Below are 17,027 nucleotides of genomic sequence, written 5' to 3' on the forward strand. Positions count from 1 at the left end.
ACCTGTAATACCAGCACTTTGGAAGGCCGAGGAGGGCAGATCCCTTGAGTTCAGGAATTCGAGACCAGCCTGGCCAACATGGCGAAACTCCATCTCTGCTAAAACAAAAAGTAGCCGGGTGTGGTGGTGGGTGCCTGTGGTCCCAGCTACTTAGCAGGGGGCTGAAGCACGAGAATCGCTCGAATCCAGGAGGCTGAGGTTGCCATGAACTGAGGTCGCGCCACTGCATTCCAGCCTGGGCAACAGAGCGAGACTCTGTCTCAGAAAACAACAACAACAACAAATGTAAATCAGTGATGAATTCCTAAAGATCAGAATGATAAAAATAGATTCAATTAGAAATTGAATCATAGTAGTGCTTATAAACAGATTTCAGCATAGATTTGGTCAAGGGCATCAGTCACAGCAGATGTCAACCAGGGAGTTTTGAGGCATTGATTCATTTTGTAAAACTACAGCATTGATAAGCTGTGAACCCAGTTGATCAGTAATGTATAGATTTTCATTCAGTGCACATTACGTTAACACTTTGGACTTGAAATTCAGAAAGATCAGAAATTCCTTACTGATTAAAATGATTAGGTTTTAGGTACTAGCCATTTTATCTCACATGACTCAGGCCTTAATGCTCCATTGCTAGTAGCTAAATGTGGAAAAGTTTAGAATTACATTTAAGTTAGTCAACTGTTAGGCTACTATCATTTTTTTTTTTTAAATCTGCTTATGGCATTATTCGAGATAACTTGACCAACTCTAAAATATGTATGTAATTACTTCTAAGTATAAGTAGTTTTTCATATTAACAACACACAGTCAGGCTCTGTTTCAGTTAGTTCTTTTCTAGTTAGAGTGGTGAAAAAAAATCTTTACAGTAAGTGCAAAATTATAGTCCAAGTATTTTTAGAATCATATACTGTCTTAAAATACATCAGTGATAATGTAAACACTTCTTCCTACCTGCATAAACTGATGATCACAATGAAAAAAATAGATTAATGTCTTTTTTTTAATGCTGAACTCAAGTTCTCTTTGTTAAGTATACTTGCACATTTTTATCTTGGTATATTGAACTCTCTTGGTCTTAGACAGACCATTCCAAGTGGTCTGACATACATACTCCTGATAAAATAGGAACATTGCCAAGATTATTTCTACTTTCTTTCCAACCAAAGAATGTGACTGCCCCACACATACACACCATGGAATACTATGCAGCCATAAAAAAGGATGAGTTCATGTCCTTTTTTGGGACATGGATGAAGCTGGAAACCATCATTCTCAGCAAACTGTCGCAAGGACAAAAAACCAAACACCGCATGTTCTCACTCATAGGTGGGAATTGAACAATGAGAACACTTGGACACAGGAAGGGGTACATCACACACGGGGCCTCTCGTGGGGTAGGGGGAGGGGGGAGGGATAGCATTAGGAGATATACCTAATGTAAATAGCGAGTTAATGGGTGCAGCCCACCAACATGGCACATGTATACATATGTAACAAACCTACACTTTGTGCACATGTACCCTAGAACTTAAAGTATAATTTAAAAAAAAAGAAAAGAAAACTAGTACTGCTATATTGAAACTTACACACACACACACAAAGAATGTGGCTGCGCCTAAGTTGTCCAAACCTGCCTGCTTTCAGGAGTTGTTGCTGTGCTGTTAACTGACTGCTCTTTGCTCAGTTGTTCTGATAAACAACTGTCTGTTCAGTGATTAACTCTCCATGTACTTTCTCCTTTCCCAGGAAGATTCGGAAAGGGCCAGGTATTCCCACCGGTCCAGTCACCATCGTCCTTATCTGGTTTGTAATAACCTATACACTTGCCTCTAATACTTTTCCTCATTAGCTTAATGCAATCACTCACAAACTTTTACTGTGTTTATTTTTATTTTTATCAGGGAGTTGAGGATGCATTGTCCATTCGAAGTCTTGGCAGTCACAGGGTTGGTATTTTAACTTGTCTACACAATACAAAGCTTACGTGTGAGCTTTCTTCAATATTGTTGCCTAAACAATCTGACAATGTTCGTATATTTCTTTGCCTTTTTAAAAGAAGTATGAAATATTGGCAAAGACCTTTCACTGGAAAATGATGCTTTCTTTCAAATTATCGTCATAAGTAAATCAACTCTAAAATCATGAATACTTTATTAACATGGGTCTAATCTCTTTTTTTATAGAAGGACCTTTGATTTTGGAAAAGTGTCACAAAATAATTAAGATTGATCTTGTAGAATAACATTTGTTTGGTTCTAACTTTCAGACTTTTCCTACTTTCATATCTTAAAAAATGACAATTTATTAAATGCAAAATAGCTTTGGGGCTTGGATGATTAATTGTAATTTTATTGTGTGGAAAATTTGAACAACTGATTTAAAAAGTTCCCTGAATATGTATAGGAATTATCATGCTTTGACATTTTGATTAACATTTTATAGAATGCCCCAGGTTGTTTTTTGTATGGATTGTTATAAGTCAGGAGGAAGGAGAAGTTGCTCCTTAAAAACCCTTGTATTATGCCAAGACCCTAATTTCTCTCTTAAAAAAGTATGCTTTACACCTTAAAGCAGCACTTTTATTTTGCACATTGATAATGCTGTATGAATACTTTCTTTTTTTTCCATTTTATTTTATTTAAATTTTTTTTATTTTAATAACTTTTAGGGTACAATTGCATTTTGGTTACAATGCTGTATGTATACTTCCATGTAGTTTTTTTAATCAGTAAAATGATCTTTCATGTTAAAGTCTCTATTTGTTAGTTTTCCCTGACTGTAATTTTCTTTCTACCTTGTATAAATGATAAAAATAGACTCTAATAAACTGAGTGTGCTCTGGCATACTAGTTATTGACATGTTTATATTCATAAATATAAACTCCCGGCTGGCTATTTTTCTTGGTGAATGTTCTCCAGGCTGGTTATTTTTCTTGGTGAATGTAATGTACTGTCTTTTTAGAGTAAGTTACTAAGCGGGTTACTAAATCAGGAATATTTTAGTTGTTAGATTTTTAAGAATATTGGCCAGGCGTGGTGGCTCACACCTGTAATCCCAGTACGTTGGGAGGCCGAGGCGGGTGGATCACCTGAGGTCAGGAGTTCAAGACCAGCCTGGCTAACATGGTGAAATCCGTCTCTACTGAAAATACAAAATTAGCCGGGTGTGGTGGCGCATGCCTGTAATCCCAGTTACTTGGGAGGCTGAAGCAGGAGAATTGCTTGAACCTGGAAGGCGGAGGTTGCAGGCCAAGATCGTGCCATTGCACTCCAGTCTGGGCAACAAGAGCAAAACTTCATCTCAAAAAAAAAAAAAAAAGAAGAATATTAACAGATCTTTACAGAAATCTAAGATAATTGACAGCTTATAAATGATTTTACAGTAGAAAAATTTTAATAGTGAATTCATCATACTTCTCCCTGGAGATATAGTACTTTTTTTTTTTTTCTCTTTAAATATTTTGAAAAGGCTAGGAGCGGTGGCTCACGTCTGTAATCCCAGCACTTTGGGCCACTGAGGCGGGCAGATCACCTGAGGTTCGGAGTTCCAGACCAACCTGGCCAACGTGGCAAAAACCCCCGTCTCTACTAAAAATACAAAAATTAGCTGGGTGTAGTGGCTCACGCCTGTAATCCCAGCTACTTGGGAGGCTGAGGCACGAGAAATCAGTTGAATCTGTGGGCGGAGGTTGCAGTGAGCTGAGATCGTGCCACTGCACTCCAGCCTGGGTGCCAGAGTGAGACTCTGTCTCAAAATAAAAATTAAAATAAATATTTTGTAAAGAATCATATAGGGAGTCAGTCAATAAAAGCTTTAAAGTCGAGTCTCAAAGGCTGTGAAAATAATCCTCTTCTTGTATTTATGGTTTTTTCCTTTGCTTTTCATTATAATGTTTGTAGTGTGTATTTTCACACAGTTGTTATTAAGCTGATTATTTGTAAATTTGTATGTGACCTTAGGAAATCTGATTATATATTTGTTTAACTTAAAGGTAGAACCAGCAAAATTTGAACATTTGGGGGCCTTTAAAACAAATCTGCAAACAAAAAAATTACAGTTAAACCGATAATAACTATATACCCAGAATGTATATAAAGTAATCAGGTTGATCTTATTTTTATGGCATTTGTGTCATTAAACAAATTTAAGATATAACTCCAGTATTTAATTTCATTATGTTAATTTTGAAAATTTGTTACTATGGGATAGAATAAAACTCCCAGTATTTAAAAACGTCAATGTATAAATGTAAAAATTAATAAAAGTTTTACATCCTAGAGGAGATTCTAGTACATTACTCTCTGTGAGTATACATCTAACACAGTTTAAATGTTTAGACTTCCCTGGAACCAAATCTGAACGCTCACTACTAATATCATTTAAAAGAAATATAATTGAGGTAAAACTTTTTCTGTTTTACCCAAATAATATTGAGAGTTCTAAGTTTTCATCAAATTATTTGCTTTTAAAATAACTTCTCCATTAAGCTGAATTGTTAGACAACTTTTGTCCTCTGTAGAAATAAACGTGATGGCCTAAAACACTGACCTAAATTTCCTTGTGGTTTGCTATATAATTTTGGAGTTATGCATTTCTCAGCCAGTTATTTTTAAAAACTTAAGGCCGTGTGCTAAGAGGTCTAATACTTTTTCAACGTAGTATTTGATGTGTGAACATTAGCAGTACCTGAATGTGAGGTGGATATATTTATGGTCTTATGCTGCATTCTTAGGACTTTAGGCTTCTCCTTTTGTCCAATTAACTTTCATATACTATCTTTTTGAAAGGTGGCTTACCAGAAGCTATATGGGCTGGAAATGTTGGTGTCAGTGCTATAGACATTATGTATAAAAATAAAAACAGCAAAGGTAGTTCAAGACTGTGAATGGTAGGATTGGGGGAGGGAAGATTAAATCAAAGTTAGGAATTTAGAATTGAAACAATCTGTGTCTATTAGTTTTGTATAATGATTGGATTATTAATAGTGCAGAACATTGGTAGTTGCTTGGTCATTGCTTTATACAGTGAAATATAAGAAGACAGTAAGGTAGAGACCCAAAATTAGAAAATGAAGTGATCTTGGCCAGGCACAGTGGCTCATGCCTTTCATCCCAGCACTTCGGGAGGCTGATGCAGCAGAATCACCCAGGAGTTTGAGATCAGCCTGGGCAAAGTAGTGAGACCTTGTCTCTACTAAAAATAAATAAATAAAAATAAAATAAATTAGCTGGGTATGGGGCTGCATGCCTGTGGTCTCAGCCAGTTGGGAGGCTGAGGTGGGAGCTGTCCAGGAAGTCGAGGCTGCGGTGAGCATTGATTGTGCCACAGCATAAAAATGAAGAAAAAGTGATATTGATTGAATCAGAGCAGTAGGGATACATTGCCTTTTCTCATTGGTGGAGATTTTTACTGTTGCATGTATTTAGTTACTATTTATATACCAGTAGCCTTGGTATAATTTTAATGAATTTAATTTTTAAAATATACTTACAATTTTGTGTTTTATCATTTACTATTACATTGTTTAATTCCATTGAAGAACCCATCGAAGGATATAACTGGGACACTTTGGAGCAGAGCCAGTACACCCAAAAGGAAAGACACCATGGTGTGTAGCCCAGGAAAATGTGTGGTATTAGTGTTACGCATTCACTTTTGACTTTCAGTGTCCTGGATATGTGAGTAATAGGTACATTCTAATAGAGATTGACACTTGCTGAACTTTGTTCACTGCATGTACTTTCTTTCTAGTTTGTTTCCTAATGAAAACTTTCAGGCAGTTTTGACAGTTAAAATTTCTTTAAAAGATTACAATAGCAAATTTTGGATTTTTTTTTTTTAACTTTTAAAGCTAAAAAAATTTCTTTTTGCTCTATGGTTATAGCATCAAAAATTTGGAAATGAGCCCTTACTATTTTCACTTTTACCTCCTTTGATGAATCTTTCTTTTCTTTACAACAATATAAATGCCAACTTTTACTTATTGGGGTGACTTTTTTTGTTTGCCCATTGTTCTAGTAGCAATTGGTGTGCCCGTATTATGGATTTTCCTACCAGATAGATTCAACATTTTTTTTTAAACCAGCTGAATTCTACATTATATTTTGGAAAAGAAAAATTGAAACAGGTTGATTCCAATTTGGCTTGTTAAATCCTATGCCTGTATAAAATGCCACTGGTGCTACAGAGAGGATGATAAGAGGAAAGACAGCTACTCTTTTCCATGAACTTACCTGATTTGGAGGATGGAATAGCTTATCTGCTAGAATGTGTGACTTGAGTAATACGTGTTTTGGTCATGGAGGTTTTTTTTTTTTTTTTTTTTTTTTTTAGAAAGGGGGTTTTTTTTTTTTTTTTTTTTTTTAGACAGAAGGGTTATATATTTTTTTAATTTAGAAATTTCTGTAGAGAAGCAACTTTATTTTTGGGCAAGTGTCACTCCGTGGTAAGTGACATTTTACTACTACACAGCTTAACAAATGCATACTATTATGCATTTTAGAAAATTTTGTAACAAGATTTTGTTACACATGCAATAATAATATTTTTTATTGTGTTTTCTGTTAGTTTCAGGATAATATAAGAAAAGCATGCAGTACAGATATTTTGCTCCAATAAAATTGGTATTTATTACAATAACATTTTCAGTGAATTTATACCAGTGGTAAAATGGTACCACTTAGTCTGATACTTATGGAATTTATTTTTTGAGGTTTCTGCAATGTTTTTTGTAAATGACCATTTCATTAGGCATGAATGGAAGGGCTTTATTCTGACTGAACTATTATTTTAATGTCTTATTAGAACTAGATTATATACTTTGATTTTCTAATATATTTTAAGCCTTTTAAAAATTGTGATCTCTACAACAAGAAATACATTTTACAACATAAATCAGTATACACATGAAGATTCATGCATGTGGATTTGTATATATGTAAAAGTATAGAAAATACATTATTGAAACAAAAGTTTCACAAAATAATATTTGCACTTACTTTGCACAACACCCTCTAATATTTTCTCTTCTAGTTTAGTTTTTAAAATGCTGGTTGAGGGCAGGGTACAGTGGCCTCTGCCTGTAATCCCAGCCGTTTGGAAGGCTGAGGTAGGAGGATTGGTTGAGCCCAGGAGTTCAAGACCAACCTGGGCAACATAGCGAGACCCCATCTCCTAAAATTAAAAAAAAAAAAAATTAGCTAAGTATGGTGGCATGTGCCTGTAGTTCTGTAGTTCCAGGTACTTGGGAACCTGAAGTGGGAGGATCACTTGAACCCAGGAGTTCGATGTTGCAGTGAACTATGATCAAGCCACTGTACTCCAACCTGGGCAAAAGAGTGAGACCTTGTCTCAAAAAAAGCTGGTTGAACCTACTAAGTTGATTTTATGAACTATTGATGAATTGCAACCTATCCTTATGAAAACGTTACTTTAGATTGGGTTTTTTAATAGTATTTCTTAAAATTTTAAATGAATATAAGAGTTGGAAAAGAAAGATATTTTTATCAATTAGTATTTAAACTACCTGAGGAACTTGTTCATTGCTTTTATTTGTTTTATATATGACTTTCTGGGTAGATAGCTTAAAAATATAAACTAGAATGCTTAAGAAACGATGTGTTTCTTAACCATAGATCTATGTAGTTACTATTTAGTTTTTTTTTTTCCTGGATTTGAAATGTGGTATTACACATATTATCTTACTTTTTAAAAGGATCCTACATGAAATGTGGGTGTTCTGGTCTTATGAGTTTTGTATGTTTTTCTTTGATTTATATTCAGTGTCACACCTGTATGTATACTGTGCAGTTCACACTTTGACCAGATTTCTCAAAATGAGAAATCAGCGTTTTCTTGAGGAAGGACATTTTTAGGTGTTTGTTCACAAGCAGATCCAAGGGAATGTTCCCCATCTTGGTGCTGCATTGTTCTTTGTAAGCTTGACCATGCTTGTTATGTGAGCGCTTGCCTCATTGCCTGTTCATCCTTTGCTTTTGCCATTTTTCAAACAATAGGAAATGATGTTAAAAGTGATAATAATTTTCTTAAAAAGCATTTTTGACTTTAGAATGCTTAATTCTTGTATTTAAAGGCTCCCTTAGAATGTTTTGTGCTATAGTGTACTGAGATTGAATCATATCACTATTACTGATTATGAATTTTGTTATTTAAAAGAAAAATAAACATACAGTTGTGAATATACATACAGTTTAGCAATACTTTATACTAGAAAAAAGTAGGAGGAAGATTTTTTAATTCAACTGGATTAGCTTTCATGTTTAATAATTTTTTATTTTAAAATAGTGCTAGATTTTTAATAACCTCAAATATTACTTCTTCTCTTCTTTATATTTCTGAATTTGGAAACAAACCAACTTTCACGTTTTGCTGAAACCCAGCATGATGTGTTCAAGGATAGATCATCAAGACTTTCATCATTAGTATGTAGCGCATGACTTTGTGTTATATGTGGAGTTTTACTTTATAAACATCTGTTGATGCTAATTATAGAATATGACTAACTTTCATGGCTTTGTTATGAACTTTTGGGGAAAATGTGTGACTAACAAAGCAAAAAGCTAATGTTTTGTGGTTGTGGCATGAATAGTAATTTTTTTCTTTAGGATTTCAGAATTAGACACAACTTATTCTTATCTATTGAGGACTAGGATTGGTAGTAATATCTTTTTCTTTTTTTTAATTTTAGAGATGGGGTACCTCTCTGTCAACCAGGCTGGAGTGCAGTGGTGCAATCATAGCTTACTGACTGCAACCTTGAACTCCTGGATTCAAGGGATCCTTCCACCTCAGCCTTCTGAGTAGCGAGTACTATAAACATGTGCCACCATGCGCAGCTAATCGTTTTATTTTTTTTTTTTGTAGAGATGGGGTTTTGCTATGCTGTCCAGGCTGGTCTGGAACTTTTGGTCTCAAGTGATCCTCCCACCTTGGCCTCCCAAAGTGCTGGGATTACATGTGTGAGCCATCATGCCCAGCTGGTAGTAATATATCTTTTTTTAAAATGATGAGCCACCCACCTAACATATACTCATTGTCATTCTAACACTGTTAGAAACATGTCTTTATGTTGAGCACAAGCCCAAACTGTGTTTTATGTCGTATTCCACAAAGCTAGCAGGTGTGAAGTTGCTGGATAGAAAACATCCAGTAGTGTTAGAGGACACCTAAGACATCAGTTATGTCCAAACATTTTGGTTTGATTTGGTTAGTTTTTTATGGTATGTCATTAATCAAGGAATTTAAGTTGTAGCTTGTTTTTCTTGGGTTAACATTTTGTCAATAGGTTGCCTGAGTTTCTAAATTACATAGACATCTCTTAAAATGTTCAGAGTAATATATAAAAAGATGCATATTCAAAAAAAAAAGAAAAATGAGTTTTTAATCATTGATTGGGGTTACAGCTATATATATATGAGATGGTTTACCTAGAGCAGTCTGTTGCCTTTGGCTCTTGATAGGTAGGGCACTTCTAGCCACACTCCCTTATTTCAGGCAAGTAGTATGTACCTAGATTAGATTTCTTATCTACCAATTTACCTATTTAGTGGTATTGCTGGCCTTAGTTTCCCCATATGTACTTGGCTCTGTACTCCTAGGAAAAGTTAGGTATTGAGACAATCCTGTCTTCAAGGGACCCTTTTATAAGGTGACCATTTATGGTATGCTGGGCAATCCATACCATGTTGGTTGTTTTCCTCCTGAGCATTACATACTGTGGATTCACTAATTTGGGTTAAGAGTACTGTCTGGGACAGTTTAATGTCATGTTCTTTGTTCTCTCAGTCCTGTTTTAATTGTTCCAAAAGATTGCTTTTTGACCTTTAGGTAAGGAAGACTATAGAAGGAAATGAAGTATCTTGTTACCTATACCCTTTAGCCAGGAGTGGTGTCTCATGCCTGTAATCCCAGCATTTTGGGAGATTGAGGCAGGAGGATCACTTGAGGCCAAGAGTTCAAGACCATCCTGGACAACATAACAAGACATTGTCTCTGCCTGTCCCCCCAACCCCAAATTAGCTGGGTGTAGTGGTACATGCCTGTGGTCCTACCTACTCAGGAGACTGTGGCAGGAGTCTAGGAGTTCTAGTGTGCAGTAGTCATGATTGTGCCACTATACCCCAGTCTGGGTGACAGAGCAATACCCTGTTTCTATTGAAAAAGAAAAAAAAGTCAGAGGGACTCAAGTATGGTGTGAAGGTCTCCACAAATATCCTGCCTGGCTCTTAGTTCTAATCAAGTTTTCTTTAGCTGGCCAGACACACAGATGCTTGGCACAGAGGGAGGTGAGGGAGGAATGCAGATGTGTAGAGAGGCCAAGTAGACTAGCTAGTAAAGTGCAGTGAATCGTTTACTAACCTTTGGGAAATAAATTGCATGTAAACTATTGTGTATCTCATATAGACCTTTGTGTATATAATTTGAAGATGAATTTTATTAAATTATTTTCATAACTTCGCTATGCAATCATTGAAGTTAATTTGAAATATTTACTTCCAGAATCATTCTTACAGTCACTCTCATGGAATGAAGAAGAGGTCTTCTGGTTCTCATAAAGACCTACTGGTTAGTTCTGTTGTCTCTCATATCACAATTCACGAAGTACTGTTAGGAACTTAAGGATTATGATTGCTTTGGTGTGCTACTAGGACATTATTGAAACTTGATAATCTGCTGAAACATGATTCATCAGAAATTTTAAAATAATTTTGTTTCCATTTGCAAGTTTTAGTGTTAACATGTGCAAACCCCAGCAGCCAGAGTTAGTATTATATCACAAGAAGCTCATTAACAAGTATTTTCATTTATGAATTGTCCTTTGGAATATACCTCAAGAATAGGTTTAGTAAGATTCTCATCCTTATTTTAGGAATTTGAATTGATTTAGTTGTGGTATTATGGGCCGTAACTAAACTCACAAATAGGTTTCATTCTTAAAGTTTGTGTTTTGGGAACTTGGAATGCATTTTCTAGTTTCTACAATAAATATGTAATGGCAAAGTTTCCATACTAGCTTGCTGAAAACTCTTTAACCTATAATGTAATTAAACTACAGAATTAATCTACTCTTTAGTCTAGTCTCTTTGTGAAACAACACTTCTTTTTTCTTTTTTTTTTCTTTTTTTTTTTTTGAGATGGAGTCTCGCTCTGTCTCCCAGGCTGGAGTGCATGGCGCGATCTCGGCTCACTGCAACCTCCACCTCCCAGGTTCAAGCGATTCTCCTGCCTCAGCCTCCCAAGCAGCTGGGATTACAGGCATGCGCCACTATTCCTGGCTAATTTTTGTATTTTTGTAGAGACGGAGTTTTGCCATGTTGGCCAGGTGATCCGCCCTCCTCAGCCTCCCGAAGTGCTGGGATTACAGGCATGAGCCACAGTGCCTGGCCGCTAAACAAATTTCTGTGAGGAAAATAATGTCTCCAGAATGCCCACTTGGTACATTGGGAACACCCATTTCCTGTTAGGCTGCAACAGTACTGGCAAAGGAAGTGCAGTTCCAACTCTTCGCTAATTCAGGGTTCCCATGGGTTGGATGGGGAGAGGGTTGGAAGGCTTTGGTTGGTAGAAGGGAGGAGAGAAGGGAGAATGTAATGGGGAGGACATTAACGCGAGGCCCTGGAAGGCAGGGTCTTGGGATCTCTGGGGAGAGGTGAGCCTTAGTGCCTAGTTGAGGGTGTGAGTGGGGAGTGAGTAGTGGTGGGGAAGGCAGGGCTAGGGGTGGTAGGGATGGGGTGGGAGTAGGGGTGTCCTCAACTCCACTGTCAACACTGATGGAGTCTTTAAGTCAGAGATTGCCTAAATTTACTTAACCTTGAGTAAAAAAGATGGCTAGAGAAGTTGGGAAGGGAATTTTATAGATGGTTTTCTCTCCCTCAATTAGCTATAATGTATACTATTGTTTATTTTGTGCATTGTATAAATGAACCTGCTGTTAAGTGTTTTAGATCAAACCATATTTATTGTGCTCTCTCTTTTGTTTTGGTAATTTAATTTGTCAGTTTATTTTGACAAGTAATGGGACTAGGAAATGTTTGGAACCAAATACATAGCTCTTTAATAACTTCTGTGGCTTTGCCAGATGGATTGTAAAACTGGTAATTATTCAGTTGTCCAGGAGTGTTCAAGGACTTTCTTAAGTATGGCATGAGAATAAATTGTTTTCATTCCATTTTGTCTGAGGGTTTATTGTCTTGTTTTTAAATTTAAAAATTTAGTAATGTCTTTGTTTTAAGGGCTTGAAATAATTGTCACTTTGACTTAATGTGGTATGATGATTTAAAAACATTTTGGAGAAGAAGGGATTTGGCAATATCATATTTTGCCTTTTTGTGTTCAGTTTTGCCTTTGTGTGTTATTAGGTTATTAACATTTAGCCTAAGAAAAATGTGTTTAATTTTGCTTTTTGCAGAGTGGCCTCTACTTTGACCAGAGAAACTATAGCAGTCTTAGACATAGCAAACCCACCTCTGCCTACTACACTCGGGTTTGTCTAAACTTTTTTGGCTTTATGTGTTTGATTCACTTTTAACATATTTCTAATCTCCCCATTTTGCATTTTGACTAGCTGTAACTAATCTAAATGGCTACGTATATACTAGTTTTTGGTAACTGAATTCATATAGTCTGTGGGAGTCTCTTTAAACAACGGGAACTATTGAATCATCATGTTTGTAAATCAGTACCATTAAAAACATTTTTAAATGAAGATGTTTAAATGTACAAAAAAAGTTCGAGGAATAATACAGTGAACATCACATATCTATCATTTAGATTATGTAATTCATTATATTTCCTTTATCACATAATTATCTATTTGTCCCTCTAACCATCAATTCATCATAGTTTTTGATACATTTCAAAATAAGTTGTAGGTATGCATATACTTCAGAGTGGGTACCCTTTTAAAAAAGCTTACATATAAAAATATAAACTACACGTGGCATGAGAAGAATGTAATTATTTAATGTTAGAATCTCTTGTTTTTTAAAGGCATTTGACACATCATACATTTAAGACACATTAAATGTATGGCACACAGTACATTTAAAATAATTTTGTTTAAAAAACCTGCACACACAACTTAAGTACTCTTATTTTTCATCTCTGATTGGGTTTGGTGAAAAAGAACTTGAAAAGTATGTCCTCAGATGACATCAGGATAAGCAAGATTTAATTCCTTTTAAAAACATGCTGTGTCCTTTTAGTGCATGGATTCATTGACTAGTACAATTTATCTAATTCGACTAAGGCACTTTGTCCATGGCTTGTTTTGAAGAACAGGTTTTCTAATCTGTTTGGAAAAGAGTGTTTGTAGAGATAACTTGGAGCTTATTTATCTGGTTCTCCAAAAATCAGTCTAAGCCAGTTAGGAGTTGGTCATAAAATCACTGAAAATATCATAAGAACTGGGTGAGTGGGATGTGGCCACTGTTTGCCACACTCCGGTGCCATGGCCCTCTTTCCCTCAGTGTTATCTTACTTGCCATTCCATATCCTAACAATAATGCTCGAAGACCAATGGGACATAAACATATTTATAATTTATAGAAAACTGTTTCAGCTGTTTCTTTCTTATCCCTTACAATTAATATTCAAAACAATTTCTAATGACTTAAGTTTTTCTTATTTCTTGTGTTTCTTAACTACCTTAAACACTCAGGAATTGCTAATGAATTATGGAGTATAAAATCATAAACTTAAGTCCTCTGCATTCATGATGGTGAGACCAATTCATCTTTGTTTTTGTTTTTGCGTATTTATTTTGTTTTTGTCTCTTAGCAGTCTTCTTCCCTGTACAGTGACCCTCTGGCAACATGTAAGAGTGACAGGGTTAGTACTTTCTGAGGACTGTTCTGCCTTCAGAGCTACCAGTTGCTTTTTTGGGGGTTTAATAATGCACTTTTTTCTTAGGCCTCTCCTACTGCAAATTCTGGTCTGCTGAGAAGTGCCAGTCTGGTTTGTATTTTCCTCTTCCAGTGTGTGCAGTGCTTGTGGGGTCAATGTCATGGTGCTAACTCTATGGCTTGACAGCTTTTCTCCAAAATAGTTAAGAACACATGATTTTAATATCATATATACTGCAGAATGTGCTGCCTGTGCTTAAAATATACAACTTTAGGGTATTAAAAATGAGCATATTCCTTTCACAGAGGGCTGTTGGTAGCCCTTGCTTAGAATCAGTTTTTTTAATCTAGAGAAGATAGATTTGCTTGAGTCCTACCACACTGACATACTTTTGTGAGATGGCTGCTTATGGAAAGGGTATTGTTTTTCTTTGGGACAGTTATGATCTTGGCCTCTGATACTAGGATCTAATAAAGCAAGCTGACTAGAAAAGTAAAAGCAGTAGCTCTGTGTAATGTGTGAGCTGTGAATTTGTTACTTTCAAGCTGTTTGTTGTGTTGTGGCCTGTTCTAGTGGACTGGGATCCTGAGTTTTTATAACTTAATTTTATTGTAATAGTAGGCAAAATGCTCTTTGTACCTCAGTTTCCTTTCCTGCTCTGTTTCCTCTTTTGAGAAAATAAATTTATACATGTTAATTCTCCCAGTTTCATAACATGATGGTGAAAGAAAATACTGTAACCAGGGGTGTTTTTTGAAAAATGAAGTGTAAGGTTGATAGCAATTTATGCATATAAATGAGTATTACCGCCTTCAGGGTTTTCATTTTGGGAGGCTATACACTTATATCGTTCTCCAAAACTTTTTTGGTACTGAGTATTGTGAAAACATTAAGTCATTTTCAAAACGACCTTGATGCTAAACAGCTAAGTGATATTTCCTTTGTTCCTTAGGCATCATTGTACAATGGTGGATTATATAACCCTTATGGTTCTCGAACTGTAAGTCTAAATAGGGGAAGGCGGTGAAGAGGAGGGAAATGTGGGTGGGCAGAGTTTACTTTCAAAGAAAAAGTCGAAAATTAAAAAAAAGAAAAATATACAAAGAAAAAGTCATTTAATCTGACCTGGAATTACTCTCTAAGCTGTGATCAAGTCATTCAGCTAGCCAGTTGTGACTCTCACCCAAGCCGTGATAAAATGCCTGCTGGAAATCATGACTTCAAGTATTAGGGAAATGCATAGAAAAACCACTTTTCTTGTTCACTAGTTCCTCCTGAAGAAGTTTTGAGCAGCACTTCTCAGGGCATCCCCTTCCTCTTCTCTCCCTATAGCCAAGGGCTGGTGGATCTTGAGGGTGGGGATGAGGTAGAGTTCTACACCACTGAATAACAGTTACCTTTATCTTGAGAACCAGGGGCACTTAGGTCCATGGTCCCTAATGTATTCTCATTAGAATAATGAGGTGATCATTGTTTTAAAACCTTTCTTCCTGGAAACTTTATAGCCATCTGAATGCAGTTATTACTCATCAAGAATAAGTTCAGCTCGAAGCAGTCCAGTGGTGAGCTGTCTAGTTTCTGCATGCTTTGTAGAAATTTTTGATTGTTGTGTTAATCTGTACTCACTGTTTAGAATATTGAGGAAATGGTGTGATTCACTTTGTTGTGCATGGATTAGGTGTTCCCTTAGTACATAAACTCAAGCACTAATTTGTCCTAATAATTGGTGATTTCTCTATAAATGTGACTTAGCATGTAATTTCTTAAATGAGTCTCTAACCAGTGCCATTAGAATTTTTAAAGTTTTTATATTTAATTTTCATTTGTGTAGAAATTCTTGTCTTTCAGTGGTGATAATTCATTATATAGCTTGACTATCCTGTGTTTCTCCTTTCTATCTTTGCATTCTGCACATTGAGCCATTTCACCTGCTTGCCAGCGCTTCTATCAGTGCAGTGAAAGGAGAAGAAATAAAACAAGCTGATTAAAAAAAAATGTTATACAAAAGACAAAACGGGACAATTATAATTACCAAATCTTTCTAGAGTATTTTTTAAAATTTATAAAAATAATATTAGTTAAGGAAAATTCAAAGTAAAATTCCCCATTTTCCTTCCCCAAATGTAATCTCTGTTCTTCAGTAACCTTTCAGAGATATTTTATGCATATATGAGTGCTCTTTATTTTGAGTGCAAATGGTTCATACTACATACTGCTCCTCAATATATTTTCTTTATTTAAAGTAGCTTTCTGTATCAGTACCTATAAATTTATTTCATTCTTTCTTTTTTTGATAAAAATTTTAAACAAGTAAGCTGTGTCCCTTAGTTTTTCCACTTCATGTCTCTTAGAGGTAGTTTCATATTAGCACATTCTTTTTAATGGCAATGTATTTCGTTAGTGCATAAGTATACATTTTAAAAGTCATTTCCTGTCCGGGCGTGGTGGCTCACACCTGTAATCCCAGCACTTTGGGAGGCCGAGGGCACATCACCTGAGATCGGGCGTTTGAGACTAGCCTGACCAACATGGTGAAACCCCACCTCTACTAAAAATACACAATTAGCTGGGCGTGGTGGCACACGCCTGTAATCCCAGCTACTCGGGAGGCTGAGGCAGGAGAATTGCTTGAACCCGGGAGGCGGAGGCTGCGGTGAGCCAAGATCACGCCATTGCACTCCAGCCTGGGCAACAAGAGCAAAACTCCGTCTCAAAAAAAAAAAAAAAAAAAAAGTCATTTCCCTGTGATGGACATTAGATTGTCATATTTTTGCTACTATAGACACTTATACAATGACCATTCTTATCCAAGTATATTTTTGTGTACTTACATGGGTAAATCTGCAAGGTAAATTGTGAATCATGAAATGATGGGGTCAAAGAGGATATGCATTTAAATTATGATGTAAATTACCATGTTGTCCAAAAGGACTGTACTGATTTACATTCCCAATGGCAAATGATGACTTTATGAGATACCTTGTTATCCTTGATAATGTCAAAACTAGAGAAATAATTAAAGCAGTTTTTTAAAGGTCATCAAAGGTTAATTTGTAGAGTGGAATAGGTGAGCTATATGGGTTTTGTTTTACATACATGTTTGTCTCAGTTCTACCATTTCCAAGTGGCACTGCTCAAAAATGCCGCTACTATATTT

The 17,027-nt window shown here is 35.9% G+C and overlaps 1 protein-coding gene across 10 annotated transcripts in view; it reads left to right on the forward strand.

Annotated features, from left to right (window-relative positions):
• LRRFIP2 (LRR binding FLII interacting protein 2) overlaps positions 1–17,027 on the forward strand; it is a 133,412-nt gene that overhangs the window by 57,603 nt on the left and 58,782 nt on the right. For 3 of the 10 annotated variants that reach the window (XM_032162092.2, XM_032162091.2, XM_032162094.2), the window contains exons 5-6: positions 1,753–1,809; positions 1,908–1,952. The exons of 6 other annotated variants lie outside the window; for them this stretch is intronic. In XM_032162092.2, coding sequence (XP_032017983.1) covers positions 1,753–1,809; positions 1,908–1,952 — 102 coding nt within the window. Of the gene's footprint in view, positions 1–1,752; positions 1,810–1,907; positions 1,953–5,546; positions 5,616–8,406; positions 8,449–10,525; positions 10,592–12,434; positions 12,510–13,804; positions 13,856–13,936; positions 13,982–14,822; positions 14,871–15,375; positions 15,433–17,027 lie in introns of all 10 variants that reach the window. One more of the 10 variants, XM_032162101.2, reaches the window with a different exon arrangement.

The sequence above is a fragment of the Hylobates moloch genome, unplaced genomic scaffold (assembly GCF_009828535.3).
Source record: "Hylobates moloch isolate HMO894 unplaced genomic scaffold, HMol_V3 SCAFFOLD_8, whole genome shotgun sequence".
Lineage (NCBI taxonomy): Eukaryota > Metazoa > Chordata > Mammalia > Primates > Hylobatidae > Hylobates > Hylobates moloch.